The sequence below is a fragment of the Pituophis catenifer genome, unplaced genomic scaffold (genome assembly GCF_029215685.1).
Source record: "Pituophis catenifer annectens isolate HBS135680 unplaced genomic scaffold, rPitCat1.0.hap2 SCAF_1, whole genome shotgun sequence".
In the NCBI taxonomy this organism is placed as follows: domain Eukaryota; kingdom Metazoa; phylum Chordata; class Lepidosauria; order Squamata; family Colubridae; genus Pituophis; species Pituophis catenifer.
In genome coordinates, this window is record NW_027256881.1 from 224,803,348 (window position 1) to 224,822,343 (window position 18,996).

Below are 18,996 nucleotides of genomic sequence, written 5' to 3' on the forward strand. Positions count from 1 at the left end.
TAGACAAAAATGCCAAACCCAGTCTGAACATCTGGCTGACTGTCCAATGATCATCAACAACAACAACCAATACAGGCCAGTACTGAAACAACCTATGAACTGACCCTTGATAAGAAGAATTAAGAGAAAATTATAGCATACTAATCCCTCATCTACATTCAAGCTGAAACCAGAAAAAGGAATAGTTGCAAGGAAAATATGAAAGATGCCAGCAATCCTTAAAACAAGGATCAGCAGTCTTTCTGGAGAATTGTTCCTTTCAGTGGTTCCCTTTCAGGACCTTGTGGAGTAGGTGGGATTGTTGATATCTGAGAGTGTGATACAAATGCCCACACATATGCTCTACTATTGAAACTATCTATGCAAGAAATCTATCTAGAACAGTTCAGTTCATTGATCCCTTCATGAAGTTTCAGATTGTTCATCGACCCACAAACATATATTTATTAAAATAATTTAATAAATAATACTTTAATAATACTATAAACAACAACAGCAACAGTAACAATAATATTGACAGCTGAGCCATTTACTGAGTCTTTGTGACCCTCGGCCATTTAATGACCCCCTTAGATAGTCCTACTGATTCTTGAAGGTCAATACCGACCATTTTAGGGAACCTTGATCTATAGCATCAAATACTAACCTGCGATAATCACAATAAAACCAGAATTGATCTACCTCTGAATATGATTGAATGGCATTGTCCTTTGAAATAAACAAAAATATTTGTACTGGATGTTGTTGGGTTAAAGAGAAAATAAACATATAATGCTCCAGATCACCTGAAAAGGTTTAATTGGCTGCCGGAACAAGTCATATCCCTCAATAGTCAGTTCAACATCGCTGTCTGCTAAATTCAGGACCTGAATGTAGCTTTCTTTGGGAACTGGGATAGGCATCGCATTTTCCTAATTAAGAGAAAAGAGTGTGTCAACAGCAAAATAAAATGCATGGTCATGTGAGGGGAAATTATTAGTGATTAAGATTTCAGTGGGTTGGTTAGAGTCCAGAGATTCAAGTTCTTTACCCTTCAGCCTCATTTCCAAATAGAGGACCCACTGTCTTTTTAGCACACTGATGAGCAATTAATAACATAGTGCAAAGCAGAAAAATGGCCAATGATGCATAAATGTAGAACAATTGCATCTCTACCCCTGTGCCTATCTTACCTACTTACCTCTATCTTGAGTTCCACAATAGCTGCAGCTGCAAATGCCAGACTGGCCAGGATCATGCCAGTTGCCATCTTTTTAATGGGCCTGAAAGTAAATAAATACAACTTAATTAGAATAATGTACAGCTACCCTCCAAGTCTGAGATCACGGCACTTAAGCCACATGCATTTGATCCAGCTGAAACCAGCAATCCTTGAATTGAATGTTGCTATAATATATATGGAATATATTCAAGGTCTATTCAAATGGATTTGCTATTTTTAAAAAATGCTCCCTGCTTGCAAGATTCCCATTAAGTTCCACATAGCTCTTTGAGGAGAGAACTGAGTTGGCATTTAGTTAATGTGTGAAGTGGAGGAAAGCAAAACTGATGATCTGTGTCCAGCTTGCTTCTGAGAAGTGAGACAGAAAAAATGTGTGGGATTATTGAGCTGAAAGGACATTAGAAATAAAGTGCACATCTTCGAATAGTTCTGTCATGATAAAAAGAGTCAAATGAGGGGATTTGCAGGTGAATATCTCAGAGCTGGTGAAGGGCATATTAAAAGGATGCTTTAATTAATGAAAATTTCCTGCCCTTGAAGAAAAATATCCTGGCCTGTTGTTCAGACCAGTAAAATAAATTGGGGTCAGAGGACGTGCTTGCATTCAGAGTTGGAAAAGAAAAACTGGGTTCATACAAGGCATGATTTCCTTAATTTTGTTATTTGTTGATGAAGCTACAATTTGATAGGTTCACAGAGCAGATGGAAGCCACCCACCATGGTTTCCAAAGCATAATATAATACTTTTGTAAAGCTTCTCTTGGCAGGTTGTATGAATCTGTGACCTAAAACCTGCAAAATAGCCTGCTTTGTTTTGCTTGTTTGTTTTAAATTGTGGAGAAGCTGAAAGAGAATAAACATAAACCTTGCAAAAGTTAAAAGTATATTCCCACCCCATTCCAGGGGAAGAATACTGTAAAATCTCCATTCCCTCCCCAATCCAGGGGAAGGTTACTGCAAAATCCCCATTTCCTCCAAATCAGTTGGGATTCGGGAGGCAGAGAATAGATGGGGGCAGGGCCAGCCAGAGGTGGTATTTACTGGTTCTCCGAACTACTCAAAATTTCCACTACCGGTTCTCCAGAACTGGTCAGAACCTGCTGTAACCCACCTCTCGTCTGGAAGCCTCAAGGTGAATTGGACAAGATCTCTTCAACATTAACCAATTATGGCCATATTTTTGCTGGTGATGATTCAGTATGTTTGGAGGGCATCGGCTGAACCAGAGTTTTCTTCTTAGGTACTTACGTGAAATTAAGTCTGCACAGGTTTACCAAGGGATATAGTCCAAAGTCAAAGACAGGAATGAAGACAAGGATCAAGAGAGGATTTAAGAACTGGAATATCAAAGATTTCAGGAGGTTATTAATTTGTCATTACAATCCTAAAGTAATTTAGTAGGGAATAAAACTCACTGACAACAGGTATTAGGTAACCTTGACACATGTAAAAAAAGGGAGGGGGTTTGAATTGCGATGACAAGTTGCAAATTGTGTTACCATCCCTGTAGATCGTGGTGCTTATGGGACTCAGGGAGAACTTATTCTGAGGAAACAATTTACACATTTAGGTACACAGTAGAAATGTCCAGCAATCCATATTTGAAAGGGGGCAAATGCAGGCAGGCACTCAGAGCAGCTATGAGCATCTACACTGATTTCAAATGACCTGTTCCTCCTCAGATCCAATTTGCTGAGATAGATAGATAGATAGATAGATAGATAGATAGATAGATAGATAGATAGATAGATAGATAGACAGACAGAGGTAGATAATTTACTATCAAAGCACTTTCAATTATTGGCAATTTTCTCAGTGAGGAGGACCTGTCCCCAATTGGGTCTTGGTGGCTTAATCACTACATCAAATTAGTCCTCTTGAGTGATACTTAACTAAGGCTAAATATTAACTAAATTAAGATCCATCAGAATTCCATAATTAGTAGACCTTTATGAAGAACTCCTTTGATCCACGCTCACTTGTATGTAGCCATATCTCAATATCATATTCAATGTAAATTACTGATTTTCTGACACAAATAGGAAAAGGCCAGCTGTTTAAACTCATGTTTACAACTCTTAATTTAATCCTATTTTCTCCTGGTTTAGAGTAAAACAAAGAGGAACTTCCTGATGGAGGAACAAGTCAGTGGAACAAGCTGGCATGCAATGTGATAAGTTCTCCTTCACCAGCGATCCTCAAACAGGTGCTAGATCAGTGATGGCTAACCTTTTTGCCATCACGTGCCAAAAGTGGGGGGACTGTCGGGGGGATCGTGCGCACGCGTGCTCACACCCATAATTCAATGCGTCCCACCCCCCATGCTTCCCATGTTTTTGGCACGCAATGGATTCAGTAGGCGTGTTTTTTGCCCTCTGCAGGCTCCAGGGGCTTTCTTGGAGCCTGGGGAGGGCAAAAATGGCCTTCCCCAGCCCTCCAGAGGCCCTCCAGAGGCTGGAAATGGCTTGTTTCCTGACTTCCAGTGGACCCGGAAGGCCAGAAAATTAGCTGTCCGGCACGTGCATGTGCACCGGAGCTGAGCTAGGGCAATGCTCGCGTGCCCACAGATATGGCTCCGTGTGCCACCTGTGGCACGTGTGCCGTAGGTTCGCCATCACGGTGCTAGATGATCATCTGTCAGAGTTGTGTAGTTGCCAATGTTTTTACAGAATCCCATGGATTATGTATCATTCTAGGGTATTTGGGGATATCATTGACAAAACAATAGCTGCCCTTTTTAGGGGTCCACTGAATAGTGGAATAGTGCTTCAGAACCCCATCCCACTTTTAAAAATGATACAATATCCAAAAAGAGCCTTTGTTTCTGTGGGTTATATTTATCAGTATTTATCATACTAAACTCTGCTCTAAACTCATTATTTTTTTACTATGTATTTAATATTTTGTAATTGTAATCGGTTTTCATATTTATAATGATTTTTATATCTCTATTTTTATTATACAATATAGACCACCTAGAATCACTCCAAATAGCAACATGGGAGATATATAAATTTAATTTAAAAAATTTAAAAAATTGACACATTTGTTCTTACTGCTGCTTTTCAGAATTATTTGATGGGGTTTTAATATTGTACTATTTGCCATAGGTAGGCTGGCAAATAATGTTTATTTCAAAGACCCCTGAGAGTCTTGGGGCACCCCCAGAAGTGCTAGGACTACACTTTAAGAAACACTGGTTTAGAAGAATGACAATGTAAAAACAACAACAACAACAACAGTAACATGTTCATTAAGGAAAATGAATGGGATAATGCAATTTTGGAAACATGTTTTCATAACCCTAATTTATGATTATCTACAGTTATCATACAATTCTCAGTGGCCGGTGACTGAATTCCAGGATACAGTCTGTAAAGGTGTACTCCTTTCCCCACCCCCACCCCGGATAATTTTTTTTCATGAAATCATTGCAATGTTATCAGAGTATTCAGTGGGAGAACAGACAGTTTACAGCTTCAGTTTACCTGCATTTGGTCAGGTTGAAGGACAAATCTTTCCTAGAAGACAACAACATTGAAAAAGAGTTAATAAAGGCAACAATGGCAGAACTGGCATTGTTGATGCAGGTTACTAACATATGGGATGGGAGGTGGAGGACTTAAGTGTTTCCTCTATAGCACTGATGGCTAACCTTTTTGCTATTGTGTGCCAGGAGGGGAGGGGGGTTGCGCGCGTGCGCCCACACCCATAATTCTATCTGGGAACGGAAGTTGGCAAATGGGCCATTTTTGGCCTCCGGGGGGGGGTGGGGAAGGCCGTTTTCACCCTCCCCAGACTCCTAGAGAGGCTCTGGAGGCTGGGGACAGCAAACAACAGGCCTTCCTACCCCCCACCCCCTGAGGCCCTCCGGAGGCAGGAAACAACCTGTTTCCCTACTTCTAGTGGGCCCAGGAGGCCTGAAAATCAGCTGGCACATGCCGGAGCTAAGCTCGCATGCCCACTGATATGGCTACACCTGCCACCTGTGGCACAAGTGCCATAGATTCGCCATCACAGCTCTATAGCTAAAGATTTATTTTTATGGTTGAGTTCACTTTCTCCTTGACTGAAAAGACCAATGCTTTTGAAGCAAATCGCTGGCAGGACATAATGGAGATCTCATGGCAGAACATATTATTTCTTTAGTAATTATATCTCAAAACAGTGTTGCTGTTGTTAATCACAGAGAAACGATGCTTGTTTTTAAAACAGGTCTGCATTCTGTTCTAAATGACACGGTGCATAATGAGCACTGATGTGATGCTTCAATATTGTTCCACGGGGACACTGACCTTAATTTTGCTCTGTGTAAATTTCCTGAGTTGTGTAGTCTTTGTAATCTGGATGTGATCTAGTGAATGGAAAATTGTCTTTGGGACAGGGGCCTTGATATGAGTGAACTATCCATGATTCTTCCTGAGCCCAATTCAAATCTTTCTTATACATTACGGTTTGACAAGCATTCCATGTCTCTTTTAGTCCAGAAACAATCAGCTCGTTCTTACACTAAGATTATAGCTGATGATCCCATATATCCACAGAAAAGAGAAATCATTCGCTCACATGTAGGTGTCCCCAGCAATCAACATGTTTATCTTTCTAACATTGTTCCTCTGAAAATTAGGGAAGATAATACAGGTAGTTCTCTATTTTCTGACACAAATAGGAAATAATTGAACCCAAAATTTATGTTGTAAAGTGGGAAATCTGTTAAGTGAGTTTTTTAGGACTTTTCTTGCCACATTTGTTAAGTGAATCACTGCAGTTGTTAAGTTAGTGAATCTGGTTGCCCCATTGACTATGTTTGTCAGAAGGTCACAAAAGGGAATCATGTGACTCTGGGACACTTGCAACCGTCATAAATACAAATCAGTTGCCAAGCATCTGAATTTTGATCATGTGACCATTGGGATGCTACAATGGTCATAAGTGTGAAAAATGGTCATAAGTCACTTTTTTCAGTGCCATTGTAACTTTGAACGGTCACTAAACAAACTGCTGTAAGTTGAGGACTACCGGTACAAAAATTATTCAGATTCCCACTTAGCTATGAAATTCAATGCACTTCCGAATTTAACTGATCACATCAAAATGTTATAGGTATAACAAATCTAGAATTCCATGAAGAAATGAATATAAACCTGAAGACATAAAGATTTTTTTTTAGATTAAGTCCATACAATGATCCAGCCTTATCCAATCTAATATACTTCAGAAGTAAGGGATTCCATATCCTAAATCTCCAAACCAATGCTGGCCAGAAAGACTATAGAACCAGTTATTCTTTCAGAATTATTATTCTGAATAATTATTCTGAAAGAATAATTGAAAAAGTTAGGCTAGTATGAGTCAATCAGTGGTGGGTTGCCCCCAGTTCGGACCAGTTCGCAAGAACCAGTAGTAAAACTGGCGGTAGTAAAACTGGCCCGCCCACCACCCCGGATGTCATCATCGCCAATCTGCGCAGAAGCAAGGTGCATGCGCTCGCTTTGCTCACATGTGCACACATCCTGTTGTGAACCAGTAGTAAAGGTAAATAGAACCCATCCGTGGAGTCAATAATAGCTTACTAATAGTTCCATTAATTGATATCCTTTCCTTAGTGGAAACTGTTAGGCATATCTTGAAATATATGTATTGAAAGTGACCTTATTGTCACTGGGCTACTGTTTTTGCTTAAGCTGAATTTAATGCATTGCTAATAGTGATAATAACAATAATTGTAAGGATGTTAATGATCATGATGATGATAATGATGCAATTCTAACATCCAAAATTGTGTTTAAAAAAATCTTGGGATCTAACTAAGCCAAGACATATTATAAGTCTTGGAATATTCTTTGTCTCCTGTTCCATGTTATATTGCTTTATTTTGTGGAATTATTTTATCTAGTCAATAGGTGTATAATTAAAATGTATGTATTTAAAACGAATAAAGGTGTAATCTTTATTATACTACTTTTGCTTAAAAACTTAAAGCAAGAAATACCACTTACAAAGTCAGCATTCATTTTAGTTGCTTGTAGAGTCCACCTGGAACCCTATGGAAGAGAAAGAAAAATAAATGCTGTAGCAGATTTCTGGTCTACAAACCGCCATAATTCATAATTACTGGCGTTGGCCAGTATGAACCTTATCTCAAATATCTATTCTATTCATGAGACACCATGAACTGTAAGAGACCTACCTGAGATTATACATACTGTAATTGCTTTTATGGCTAGAAAGAATAAATAGTAATGGATAAATTTATAAGTAGTAGATTTCTGAGTTACTTGTTAAAATTATGTGTGTCAAAACAATGCGTTTTCAATGCAGTTCTTTTCCACTCTTTAAATTTTAAGTGTAGTTTTATTGAATTATTGAGTACGATTAAGAAGCATTTTTCTCTATTTTTTCTGTATCTTCAGTTTTCCTTTTTGCTGAGATAAAAATATACGTAAACAGAATTAGTTTGTGTGTGTGTGTATGTGTGTGTCAGCACAAATCAGACCATTGCAAGGATAAACTCCTCTTAATTGGAGGTTATAGATTACCATGCCATCTCAGTGTGGATTAGTAAATGGATGTTTTCCAAATGTCCAGTCTAGGACTGAGAGCAACTGACCCAAAGTTACTAGGTTGGCTTCCATATCTCAGGTAGGTCTGGGACTTGGATTTCCCTGCTCCTAGTTTACCACCTTAACTATTAATATCATTTTTAATGATATCAAGTATTGTATAATGATACTTTATTCCATATTTTTCTCCCATCTGCAATACCTTTTAAATATATCTAACATTTTAAAATGCTAAGCTAAGAAAAGCAATTAAATTATCTTTTAAAATGATAGTTTTTCTATACAACATTTGAACATGAAAATATATCTTAAATTCACATCTTTATCTGAAAGAGTTATTGCAATCAGCTAAAATATTATACGTTCTCTCTTTATCTATAAGACCAACCCTTACACAATAGATAACGGAAGAACAGCCTTAAATTGGAATTAAATACAGTATTTCTCACACATTACCCAATTCTTGATAAGGATGCGATAATTAGGAATTAAAGTTACTTATTCAGGCCAAATGCTTTCCTGTTTCAATAAACTAGATTGGTTCTTTGATCATTTATTTCCCTTTTTAATATTTTGGCATGGCGCTATTTTGGTTATCAGTGTTCACATGGTCATGTATCTTTCATAGACGTACCGTGTACATAATTTGCTAACATAAAAGAATTCTCTGTTTGAAGATGAAATCAATTTTATTCTATCATCAGGGCAAAAATTAGCAATAAGTGGAATTCTCTTTCTTGAATCAATCTAATAAATAAATTTAATATAAAGGATATATTTATAGTATATTTCTCCATTTATTTATTTATTTGTATTCTGCCTTTAATACTTTTACAAATAACTCAAGGTGGTAAACATTGCCAACATACCTTCCTCCTTATATTTTCCACACAACAACCACCATGTGAGGTGAGTTCGGCTGAGAAAGAGTGACTGCCCAAAAGTCACTCAGCTGGCTTTCATGCCTAACATAAGGATTAGTGTGGACATTTACATTGTTTGGTTTCAATGGTCATCTCCATTGCAAATTTAATTTAATTTTGTCCTTCAAAATTAAAATAAACATTTCAATCAAACAAAGAATCTCACTGTTACTGATGTGTGTTTTAGTGGAAGTCAGCCATGACAGTAATTTACTAGTTGGATTCAGATAACTCTGAAAACTTAAAGCTGAATTAAGAAAACACAGTTGCTGGGTTTGCATAACATGCTTCATACAAACAAACAAATAACCCACCGAATGCCTTAAAACGATGACAAGTTCATACAGCACACTAAGATGGCCAGATTCCCACAACATATTGAAGTATGAAAAAAATAATCCAATTTAGTGCACTATGGTACAGCATAATAGGATGTACCCAGCTTTTGAGTCTCAAAAATCAGAGCTGGTGTGTATAGTAAAATGTTGCTTAGTGTTGGTGTGCATTACCTGTTGATCAAAGAGTGCCCAGAACATTGGTAATGGGAGAAAGAGGAAAAGGACCCGTGTCACCATTTTAACTTCGGTGATCAACTGGTTCTACAGAAGGAAACACAAATACATCTTATAAATATAGCTTGGTGTTCAAAGTCTGTTTGGATGTTGAGACGCAAGACATAGATTATGAATGACAAAAAGAGAGGAAGGTGTCAGCACATGTAGAACGATGTTGAGTAACTGTATCTGCATAACAGCATAGTCATCTTATATGGGAGCAATTCTACCATAAGCAATGTGAATATACAGAAAACAGGATGAATTAAAATACTTCCGAGGAGTACCTATGGGGACCTGTGACAGTAAAGACATCATACATTTATTCTGGAATTAACTTCTGTAAACTAATATGGCATGAATCACAAGGTGTTGCAGCTCCAAAAGACATTTTGAAAAGGGAGACATGCAGAATAAGAGAGAAAGACTTTTGATCTTTGGGGGAATAAATCAGCCGATGGTTTTTCTACTTTTTTTGGCCTTCCTTCTCTATTCGACCTTGCCTCTGAGAGACTAGGGGGGAAATACAATAAATGGTGAGACTTCCGGAACTTATTTTCCTCTGGCATGGAGTTTTTATTGCTGTGACTGTTTTTGTTTTGTTTTGTTTTTCCTTTTCCTTTTCCTACCTGTGATGAAGTTATAATCCTTTTATAAGCCACTCGGCATGGCTTGACAAATGGCAGCCTTAGCAATCGAATAAATGAATAAATAAAATCGGAAGAAAGGAAGCCATTTCAGCTTGGAGACTTTGTTAGAGTTATTTTCCCAGGTCCTGTTTCTTTCTCTCCTCGCTCTTGCCTGGGATTAGAATGCTAAAATTTGTGATCCCTTACTAAACTTTAGTTTCTTAATTTGTAACGACCTCTTAAGTAACTGAAAAGTGAAACTTGGTCTGACCATCAGTCTCATAAAAGAATTTAAGGGGGTGTAATATGGTTGTGTTTTTGGCATGGCTATGCTAGTGATGAAACTCTCTCACTCTCTCTCTCTCTCTCTCTCTCTCTCTCTCTCTCTCTCTCTCTCTCTGTGTGTGTGTGTGTGTGTGTGTGTGTGTGTGTGCGCGCGCATTTGTGTAGGTGTGAGTAAGAAGCTATCATAGAGAATAGGAAACTGGTCTCCAGTCACTGGGCAAAAGATTATCCATTCACTGCTGGCATTTAATGTTGTTAAAGAAAAAAAAATTGGAAAATATGAGACTATGAATGGAGATAGTTTGCTTGTAACAAGGACAAAATTGCTCTGGTTTTCATGGAAGCAGCTTACCATTATCTTCTTCTAAGATTAAAAAAAAATCCCATGTTTTCGTGTAGTCTACTGCCTATGGGTTTTTGAGCATTCCCACTCAAATGTGAAACAGTTTTGGCTCTGCTTAAAATTCTGTTAAGTGTAACAGTGGTAAGAGAACAATTCAAACACTCTGAGAGGTAGCCTGAGTTGACTGATCCCAGATGATTTAGAAATTTTATGCAAGTAAGCTTGAAATTAGATAAACAGGCAATGCAAATTTTGGTTCTCCAGTGTGCAGAGAGGAAAATATAAAGCTGGCACAAACATAACTCTGGTGGAGAAATTGAGCATTACATCCCAGATATGCTGGTAGGAATAGTATCTAAAGTGGAATTGTCTTTTCTTCAATGGGCAAATTATTGTTATTTCTCTCAGATTTTGCTCCTCTCTCTAGCTAAAGAAAGAAGAGAAAGTTAATACATTACAGATCTCAAGGGGATGTAACACTTGAATGGTACTGTGGATGAATGCTCTTCTATAAGATCTAAATGTTAAGTTAGGAGGAGCCATCACTGATATACAACATGTATATACAATGTATTGAAATGCAAATGTTTACTTACTGAATATTTTTCTGATGCCCAGTCTAGCCAATGCTCTCTTTTGGGTATCTCTGGGGAGCGATTTCTGATCCGGTTTCTCAAAGCAAACTGAAGAAGAATGCAAACAATTAAAGGAGATGTATGGATTAGAGTTTATCCAATATAAGCATTGTTTCTACTACCCTAATGCTAAAGTATATTGCACTGATTTGTATTTCATCTTATTCCTGGTTTTATAAATATGTCTATAAATATGAAGTTCTACCTTTCCTGTTGTTCTATTGGCCATCTTTCAGAAGATGTAGCTGTCAACCCTGAAGCGAACCTGGCTAGAGTCAGCCAGGTTCACTTAAATGGGAGGGGGAGGGAAATAGTTAACTGGGGTTTTGCAGTCAGAACAAAAGGTTTTCCTGTGGGAACCAAGGTCATTCTAACAGGTGGCTGGGAGAGGAGGAGCAAAGTAACCAAGCAACTGGCCAGCACTTCCATTGAACCATGTGACTGATGACTTGGGGAAAGGGGAAAAACTTTCTCTTTTAATTAGGTGAAAACTGTAGAAACTTTCAGAGTTGGTTTTCACCAGTTGTGCCAATATGATGTATCCAAGAAAATTGTTCTTTGAGGAATCTACCTGACTCTGAGTTCTGCTTTCTATGAGTGCATTACTTGGAATGCTGACAGTGTCATTATTTGAGGTACAATTATATATAGAATCCTGGATTCAACATCCATCAATAGCACCCAAACAAATATAAATTATAAGGTTTTCCTTCAAATTTATTTCCTGGGAGGTGAAACCCACCCACCCTCAAAAAAGGCAGCATAGCTATTTCTGGACCTATTTTGACAGGGTGACTAAACTAATACGAGGCCTTACCACAGAGATATGCTTTATAAAAATAGGAATTATAAACAAAAGGATTCCATCCTGAACACGGACGCAAATGTCATAAATACTAAATTCATACAAGATTCATAATCCAACTTTTTGTTAGTAATGAAGCAAACATTCGTGAAAATCATATGATTATGCTTCTTTCTCATATCTAATCTAGATTTGGCCAACCTGGTCCTGTTTAGACATGTTGAACTGCCAGTTCCATAATCTTCCATTGTTCCTTTTAGTTGTGATGATTAAACTACTGCATATCTCACAAGTCTCTGTGATTTAAATGATTTTGGCTCCCCTATAGGTAGATAAGAACAGCAACCTAAATGACCCGTCTTCTATTAAGATATCAATTCATTAAAATATAACTATCTTAAGTTAATAGTATCCCTGTGTCATGTTAATTAACTTCATATAATAATCATCCATTAACTATTGTATGAGAAAATTTTTCCTTTTGTCTGTAATGAATATAGAGCCAATCAATTTCATTGAATGACTTTGGGGTCTATTATACTTTACAAATAGAAGTGGGGGGGGGAAGAGACATTTTTTCATCCTCTGCACTATTCAGAATTTTATTAATGTTGATGAAATTACATCCTTGAGTAATCTTTTTTCCTCCTCACTCTAAAAAGCCCCAAGTGCTTTGCGGTATAAATTGTTGTTATGACCTCAGTGCCGCAGTACAGTAATACTAAAGAGGATGAAGGATGGGAAGGAACCAATATACCAAATATTATAACCCAAAATCTCTGCTGTAACTCCAGTACATAGAAAGCAATTGACCAAAATTATCACATGAGCAAATGGAACGGATGAATAACTACTGGGTTTATGTCTCACACCTTGATGAAATTGGGTACTGACCTTGGAGTTTTAATATAAAAACCCCATGCAAGTGACTATAATGAAGTCATTAAAAACCCATGCAGATGACTTCAATGAAGGAATAATCAAAGTATGTGAATGAGTTCATATGTGCCAGCCATGGTCCTGACCCCCATGTGTTGACCTGAAAATAATTTCAGTATATGTGTCACTTGGGGAAAAACAACTTAACTGCTTCTTTGAGTGTACTAATTAACTCCATATTATAGATGTGGAGTTCAAACTTCAGTTTTAAGAGACTTCCCTCTGTTACTTACTCAAGGCCTTTTCCTCTAATGAAAGACCGTGAATGCCTTATCAGCCATTGGTGATAGGCAAAACTAGGAAATCCAGCTGCAGTAGGGGTGTCAAACGCACAGCATCATGTTGCTGTCATATGACGTATCATGACTTTTTCCCCTTTCACTAAATCAGGGGTGGGGGTGGTCCACGGGTGAAATCCAATTTTTTTCCTACCGGTTCTGTGGGCGTGGCCTGGTGGTGTGGCAGGGAAAGGATATTGCAAAATCTCCATACCCACCCCACTTTGGGGCCAGCCAGAGGTGGTATTTGCCAGTTCTCCGAACTACTCAAAATTTCCACTACCGGTTCTCCAGAACCTGTTAGAACCTGCTGGATTTCACTCCTGGTGTGGTCAGCATGTGATGTATCTGGCCCGTGGGCTGCAGATTTGACACCCTTGAGCTACATTATGTAGCTGGGTTCTGCCATTTTGATTTCCTACTGTATCTCAGCAGTATGCAAAATTGGGAACTTGCTGAGAAATTCAAGTGGAGATTTACTATAATTTAAGGCTGTCTCAAAAATATTTCCTGCAATTTTTTTTTCTCTTAGCCTTCTAAATTGATCTGATCAAAGAGAAAGTGATGGTTTCATTGGCTGCAGGACAGGGTAGGGGCATTCTCATTGGTGAAATGTGGTATTCTTGCAGTGTCCAAGAGATCTACTATAATGATCTGAAACCTCCCTGGCTTCCCATTGCACAACTGAATTCAGGAAAGATGCTAGCCTTTTTATAAACTGGGCCAGTATATTATTACGCACATTCATGGAACTAGGTATAATAATCATATTAATCAGTTTTAATTTTTTTTAATAAACTTCAAAGATATCTCCACTTCAAGAGCCTTGGTAGTACAGTGGTTTAATGCACCCTGTAATTAACACAGCTGCCTGCAATTTCTGCAGGTTCGAATCTTACCAGGCTCAAGGTTGACTCAGCCTTCCATCCTTTCTAAGGTAGGTTAAATGAGGACCCAGTTTGTGGGGGCAATAAGCTGACTTTGTATAAATATACAAAAGTATGAAGGCTATTGCTTAACGCATTGTAAGCTGCCCTGAGTCTCCGGAGAAGGGCGGCATATAAATCAAATTTTAAAAAAAAAATTGCTTTTTTTTTTTTTTTTACCAATTGGTAATAAACCCTAGTATGGCTGAAATCTGTTCCAATTGATGATGCTGAAAATTGTAATTCTAGACAATTGGGAAGGGCAGATTGGAAAAGAAGATACTGTTAGCCCTTTGGGGTGGCCCAGATCAGGAAACAAGCTTCAAAGGAAGACAAGAATGGAACTTTATTGAGATAAGCTGTAATAGCAGCTTTTCCAAGGCTGATTTTGCCTTCCCTTCAGAGGTGGTATTCAGCACGTTCTGACCAGTTCTGGAGAACCGGTAGCAGAAATTTTGAGAACTTTTGAGTACTTTGGAGAACCAGTAAATACCACCTCTGACTGGCCCCATCCCCGTCTATGCCTCCTGAGTGCCAGCTGACCGGGAGGAAATGGGGATTTTGCAGTATTCTTCCCCTGGAGTCGGGAGGGAATGGGGATTTTGCAGTATCCTTCCCCTGGAGTGGGGAGGGAATTGAGATTTTACAGTATCCTTCCCCTGCCATGCCCACCAAGCCATGCCATGCCACGCCCACCAAGCCATGCCCACAGAACCGGTGGTAAAAAAAATTTGAATCCCACCACTGCTTCCCTTCCTCTTTATATCCCAGTGAATTAGGGAGGAGCCTGCCTAAGGTGCTTCTAAACATTATCTTGTTCCCCAGGATTTGAGGAATGATGTAACCTTCTTGGTACTTATGTAAAATTTCTTTCCTGTTTCCCTCAAGATCAGGGCTGTCAAATTCCTGGCCCATGGGCCGGATGCATCGCACACTAGCCATGCCCACGTCCAGTTTAGCGAAGGGAAAAAAAGTCCCAAAACGTCACGTGATGCCGGCGTGACGATGACACCCCTGCTCAAGATCATCTCTCCGATTCTCTGCTGATACACCTGTCATTTTAAATAAATACTAAAGGCTGTAAATGATAATAAATGAACTGTCAAACAAATACAACAAAAGTCTTAAGATACACCCACAAACTCTTTCTTATCAATTAGAATGGAATGTAACTTCTAAGGCATACTAGAACATTTGCGGATAATAAAGGAGTACAATTGCCTCTGGGTTCAAAAAATTGTTTTAATTCTTGTATAAATGTATAAAGCCATCATCAGCAAGTTGTTTTACTCAGTTCTCTGAACCCTAATCCTATCACCATTTTTCAGGAGTATGTCCCGTTGGCTTTAGTAGGCATGTATAGGATTTCATTATAAAAGCAATAAGTATTTTTTTTTCAATATGATTGTGTTTTTAATCCTAAAATATGTGATCACGCAATAGAAACTAATTTTTTTTTACATTTTGTACATAAAAAAGGAAAGCATACAGTACTTACTACAATGCACTTGCAAACTTTCAGCAAGATATTTCCTTGTGGTGGAGTCTTTTTGTAAAGTCTGTTTCCAGTGATAAACACAACTAGGGAAAAAAATGTAATTTCAGTATAGAAATAGGAGTGTATAATTTATATAACAATAACTTACTGGTAACCATTAAGAAATTCCTCCACAAGGTGGGGCACTGATTTTCACTAGTCTTCTAGCTACCTCTGTGATTTCCTGCCTCAAAAACCTTTTTCCTGTTCTAAATACAGTTGACTTACAACAGTTCATTCAGTGACTGTTCAAAGTTACAACGGCACTGAAAAAAGTGACTTATGACTGTTTTTCACACTTATGACCATCGCAGCATCCCCATGGCCACATGATCAAAATTCGGATACTTGGCAACTGACTCAAATTTATGACAGTTGCCAAGTCCTGGGGTCATGGGATCATGTTTTGTGACCTCCTTACAAGCAAAGTCAATGGGGAAGTCAGATTCATTTAACAACCGTATTACCAGTTTAATAACTGCAGTGATTCACTTAGCAACTGTGGAAGAAAAGATTATAAAATGGGGCAAAACTCACTTAACAAATGTTTCACTTAGCAACAGAAATAGTGGGCTCAATTGTGGCCGTAAGTCAAGGACTATCTGTATTTCTTTCCCTTAGTAACTATTCGACACAATATTAGAGAGAACTAGTATGATCCAGCCCCAAAAGGTGCGTTCAGGTTTAAACTGGGCGATTTGAAATCCTATAGTGTATACCCACTCCATTACCACTGAAAGATTGCCTTATTTACCAACTTATTTCTCTATTTATTTATGTCCTTGCTTGATGGGGCTTATTTACCACCCCAATCCAATAAAAACTATTTCACTAATTGGTAGTCTTTAAAAAGGAACGACAGCATTTGCTAGCAATGTTTCCCTTGACTATTTCTATGTTCTACTCATCAGATAACATCCAATTAAAAATAATACTAAGCGCGAAACAGATGTCTTATTAAATAGGGAGCTTTGGGGCATATGAAAGATGGGGAAGGGAGAGAAATGGCAATAACATTTCTGTAACATCAGCAACTTTCCACTGGTAACATTGCTAAGCCATCTATCAACTGGCAAAACCCTTTTTCTAGTGCAAACCATATAGCTTGATAGAAACACGGAGATGCTGAAAACTCAGATTAATCACTAGCCATTCTTTCTACACTAGTTTTCTCCAAAATGGTCAGAATCAATCCTCAAAGGTATATGGGACTATCCAAGGGGGCAATGCAGGGGTGGGCCCCTGGGGGTTAGGCAGGGTTCAGGTGATCCTCTAGCCAAGAATCACCAGGGTTTGGCAAACCCCCAAATGCCACCCCTGGCTGGCTACACCTACCCCACCCCACCCCTCCTACCCTGCCCCTCCCCTCTCAGGAGTCTCCACACAGCCCATTCATCATTCCAGGTAAGTGCAGGGGCCGAACCGAGGGTCTGGGAGGACAAAAAACAGGCCTCTGGAGCCCAGGGGAAGCAGTTTTCAATCTCCAGGAGGTTCCAGCAAAGCCTCCGGAGCCTGGGGAGGGTGAAAAATCCCTCCCCCCCCCCCGTGGTGCAGGCGGCCGACTAGGCCACGCCCATCATGGCCACACCCACCCAGCAACAGGGCAGCAAACCTGTTGCTAAAGGATCTGAAGCCCACCCCTGGGTCGTTGTTGTTACTATTAGTACTGTTAGTTAAAGTAGTATTTATTAAATTATTTTCATATGATAAATGTTTGCGGGGGAGTATCAATGAAGAGTCTGAAACTGCATGAAGGGGTTGAAGAGCTGAAGAACTGAAGAGTCTGGGAAGCCTGATCTACACCAACTGGTTCTTCAGAAATTCAAAATAATACCTTTCTTAACACAGTCTGGAAGGTTAGAAAACAGATCTAAGATCTTGTGAATACAAAGAATATACTTTGGAACTTTATGTCAACTCAGACAAAAGAGGGCTTGAGGTGTTTCTCCTGGAAGCCATTTGAGAAGGATTTCATGGTGGACATTTGGGCTTTCCAGAAGCCCAAATGTCATAACTTTAGTAGCTGTTTTTTAAAATAGCAAAATATATAGAGGACATTCGGTGAATAACAACCATGATAGAGAAGAGAAACTTGCAACCCTGAGATAACACAGATAGCAAACCACAGTTGGAACCAGCAACTTTGTTGTTAAATGAAATGGTTGTAAAATAAAACTGGGACTTTGCGTATGATGTTACTTCAGCTGTCCTTTCTTAAACCGACTTATTTATTTATTAAGAAAAATTCCATGGCTGCCCAACTCAAAGTGACTCTGGCTGAAGAGGTTGTAGAAAAAAAAATGCTTTTAAAAGTCTCTGGCGATCCCAGCTGAGTTGCCTGATCGTCAGAGGCTTCTAAAAGCATTTTTTCTGCAACCTCTTAAGGTTGTAGAAAAAATGCTTTTAAAAGTAAAAAAAAAAAAAAAAGTTGGCCACGCCCACCCAGTCACATTACCCCTCCCACCAAGCCATGCCCACAGAACCGGTAGTAACAAATTTTAGATTTCACCCCTGATGCATGCACACATCTGAAACCCGGCTACCAGCTGGCCGGCGCACATGCGCGCATCTGAAACCCAACTACCAGCTGGCCGGTGCGTATACATGCGTTGGAAACCCGACAACCAACTGGCTGAGCTGCATGCCGTAGAGTCACCATCACGGGTCTATAATATCACTTTGTGGACAAATAACAGGAGACCGGGATGGCTGTTGTCTGTATGTCTTGATTTTTAAAGGCTGATCACTGTTCAGGGCCAACTCTGCTATTAGGCCGCTTCGGACAGTGAATAAATCTAGGTAGCCATGAATACTATGTATGTTGTTGGAATGAATTCTTAAACAGAATGACAATTTGTCCTGAAAATGAGACAGCCGTGGCAGAAGAAGATAGCAGGCTGTTTTCAACAGCAGTTTCATTTTCACCTTTCTCAGCTGTCCCTTGACTCACTCTGAGCTTATTTGCTTATGTGATTCAACTTTATCTTGCTGACCACAGGCCTCACTCCTGTCTGACGAAAAAGAAGCACAAATATCAGCTTAACTAAGTGTCAGCAGAAAAGGAGTGAACAGGGAGAAATTCTCTCCCAGGCCAATTCACACTTTTCTTGGCTTCCTCTGTGGAGCTGAGCAACATGAGCACAAACTTTCCTGAAGGACAATTAAGTACAGGTAATCCTCGACTTACAACAGTTCGGTTAGTGACTGTTCGAAGTGACAACATCCGTGAAAAAAGGGACTTATGACCGTTTTTCACACTTACGACCATTACAGCACCTCCATGGTCACATGGTCAAAATTCAGATGCTTGGCAACTGACTCATACTTATGACGGTTGCAGTGTCCTGGGGTCATGTG

General features: G+C 39.0%; 1 protein-coding gene across 1 annotated transcript in view; it reads right to left on the bottom strand.

Annotated features, from left to right (window-relative positions):
• Positions 1 to 18,996, bottom strand: part of SLC15A2 (solute carrier family 15 member 2) — an 86,537-nt gene that overhangs the window by 28,862 nt on the left and 38,679 nt on the right. Inside the window, exons 8-15 of the mRNA XM_070957091.1 lie at positions 15,601 to 15,683; positions 11,116 to 11,202; positions 9,218 to 9,307; positions 7,222 to 7,266; positions 4,711 to 4,743; positions 2,471 to 2,559; positions 1,181 to 1,262; positions 786 to 911 (exon numbers count right to left, since the gene is read on the bottom strand). Coding sequence (XP_070813192.1) covers positions 786 to 911; positions 1,181 to 1,262; positions 2,471 to 2,559; positions 4,711 to 4,743; positions 7,222 to 7,266; positions 9,218 to 9,307; positions 11,116 to 11,202; positions 15,601 to 15,683 — 635 coding nt within the window. The remainder of the gene's footprint in view (positions 1 to 785; positions 912 to 1,180; positions 1,263 to 2,470; positions 2,560 to 4,710; positions 4,744 to 7,221; positions 7,267 to 9,217; positions 9,308 to 11,115; positions 11,203 to 15,600; positions 15,684 to 18,996) is intronic.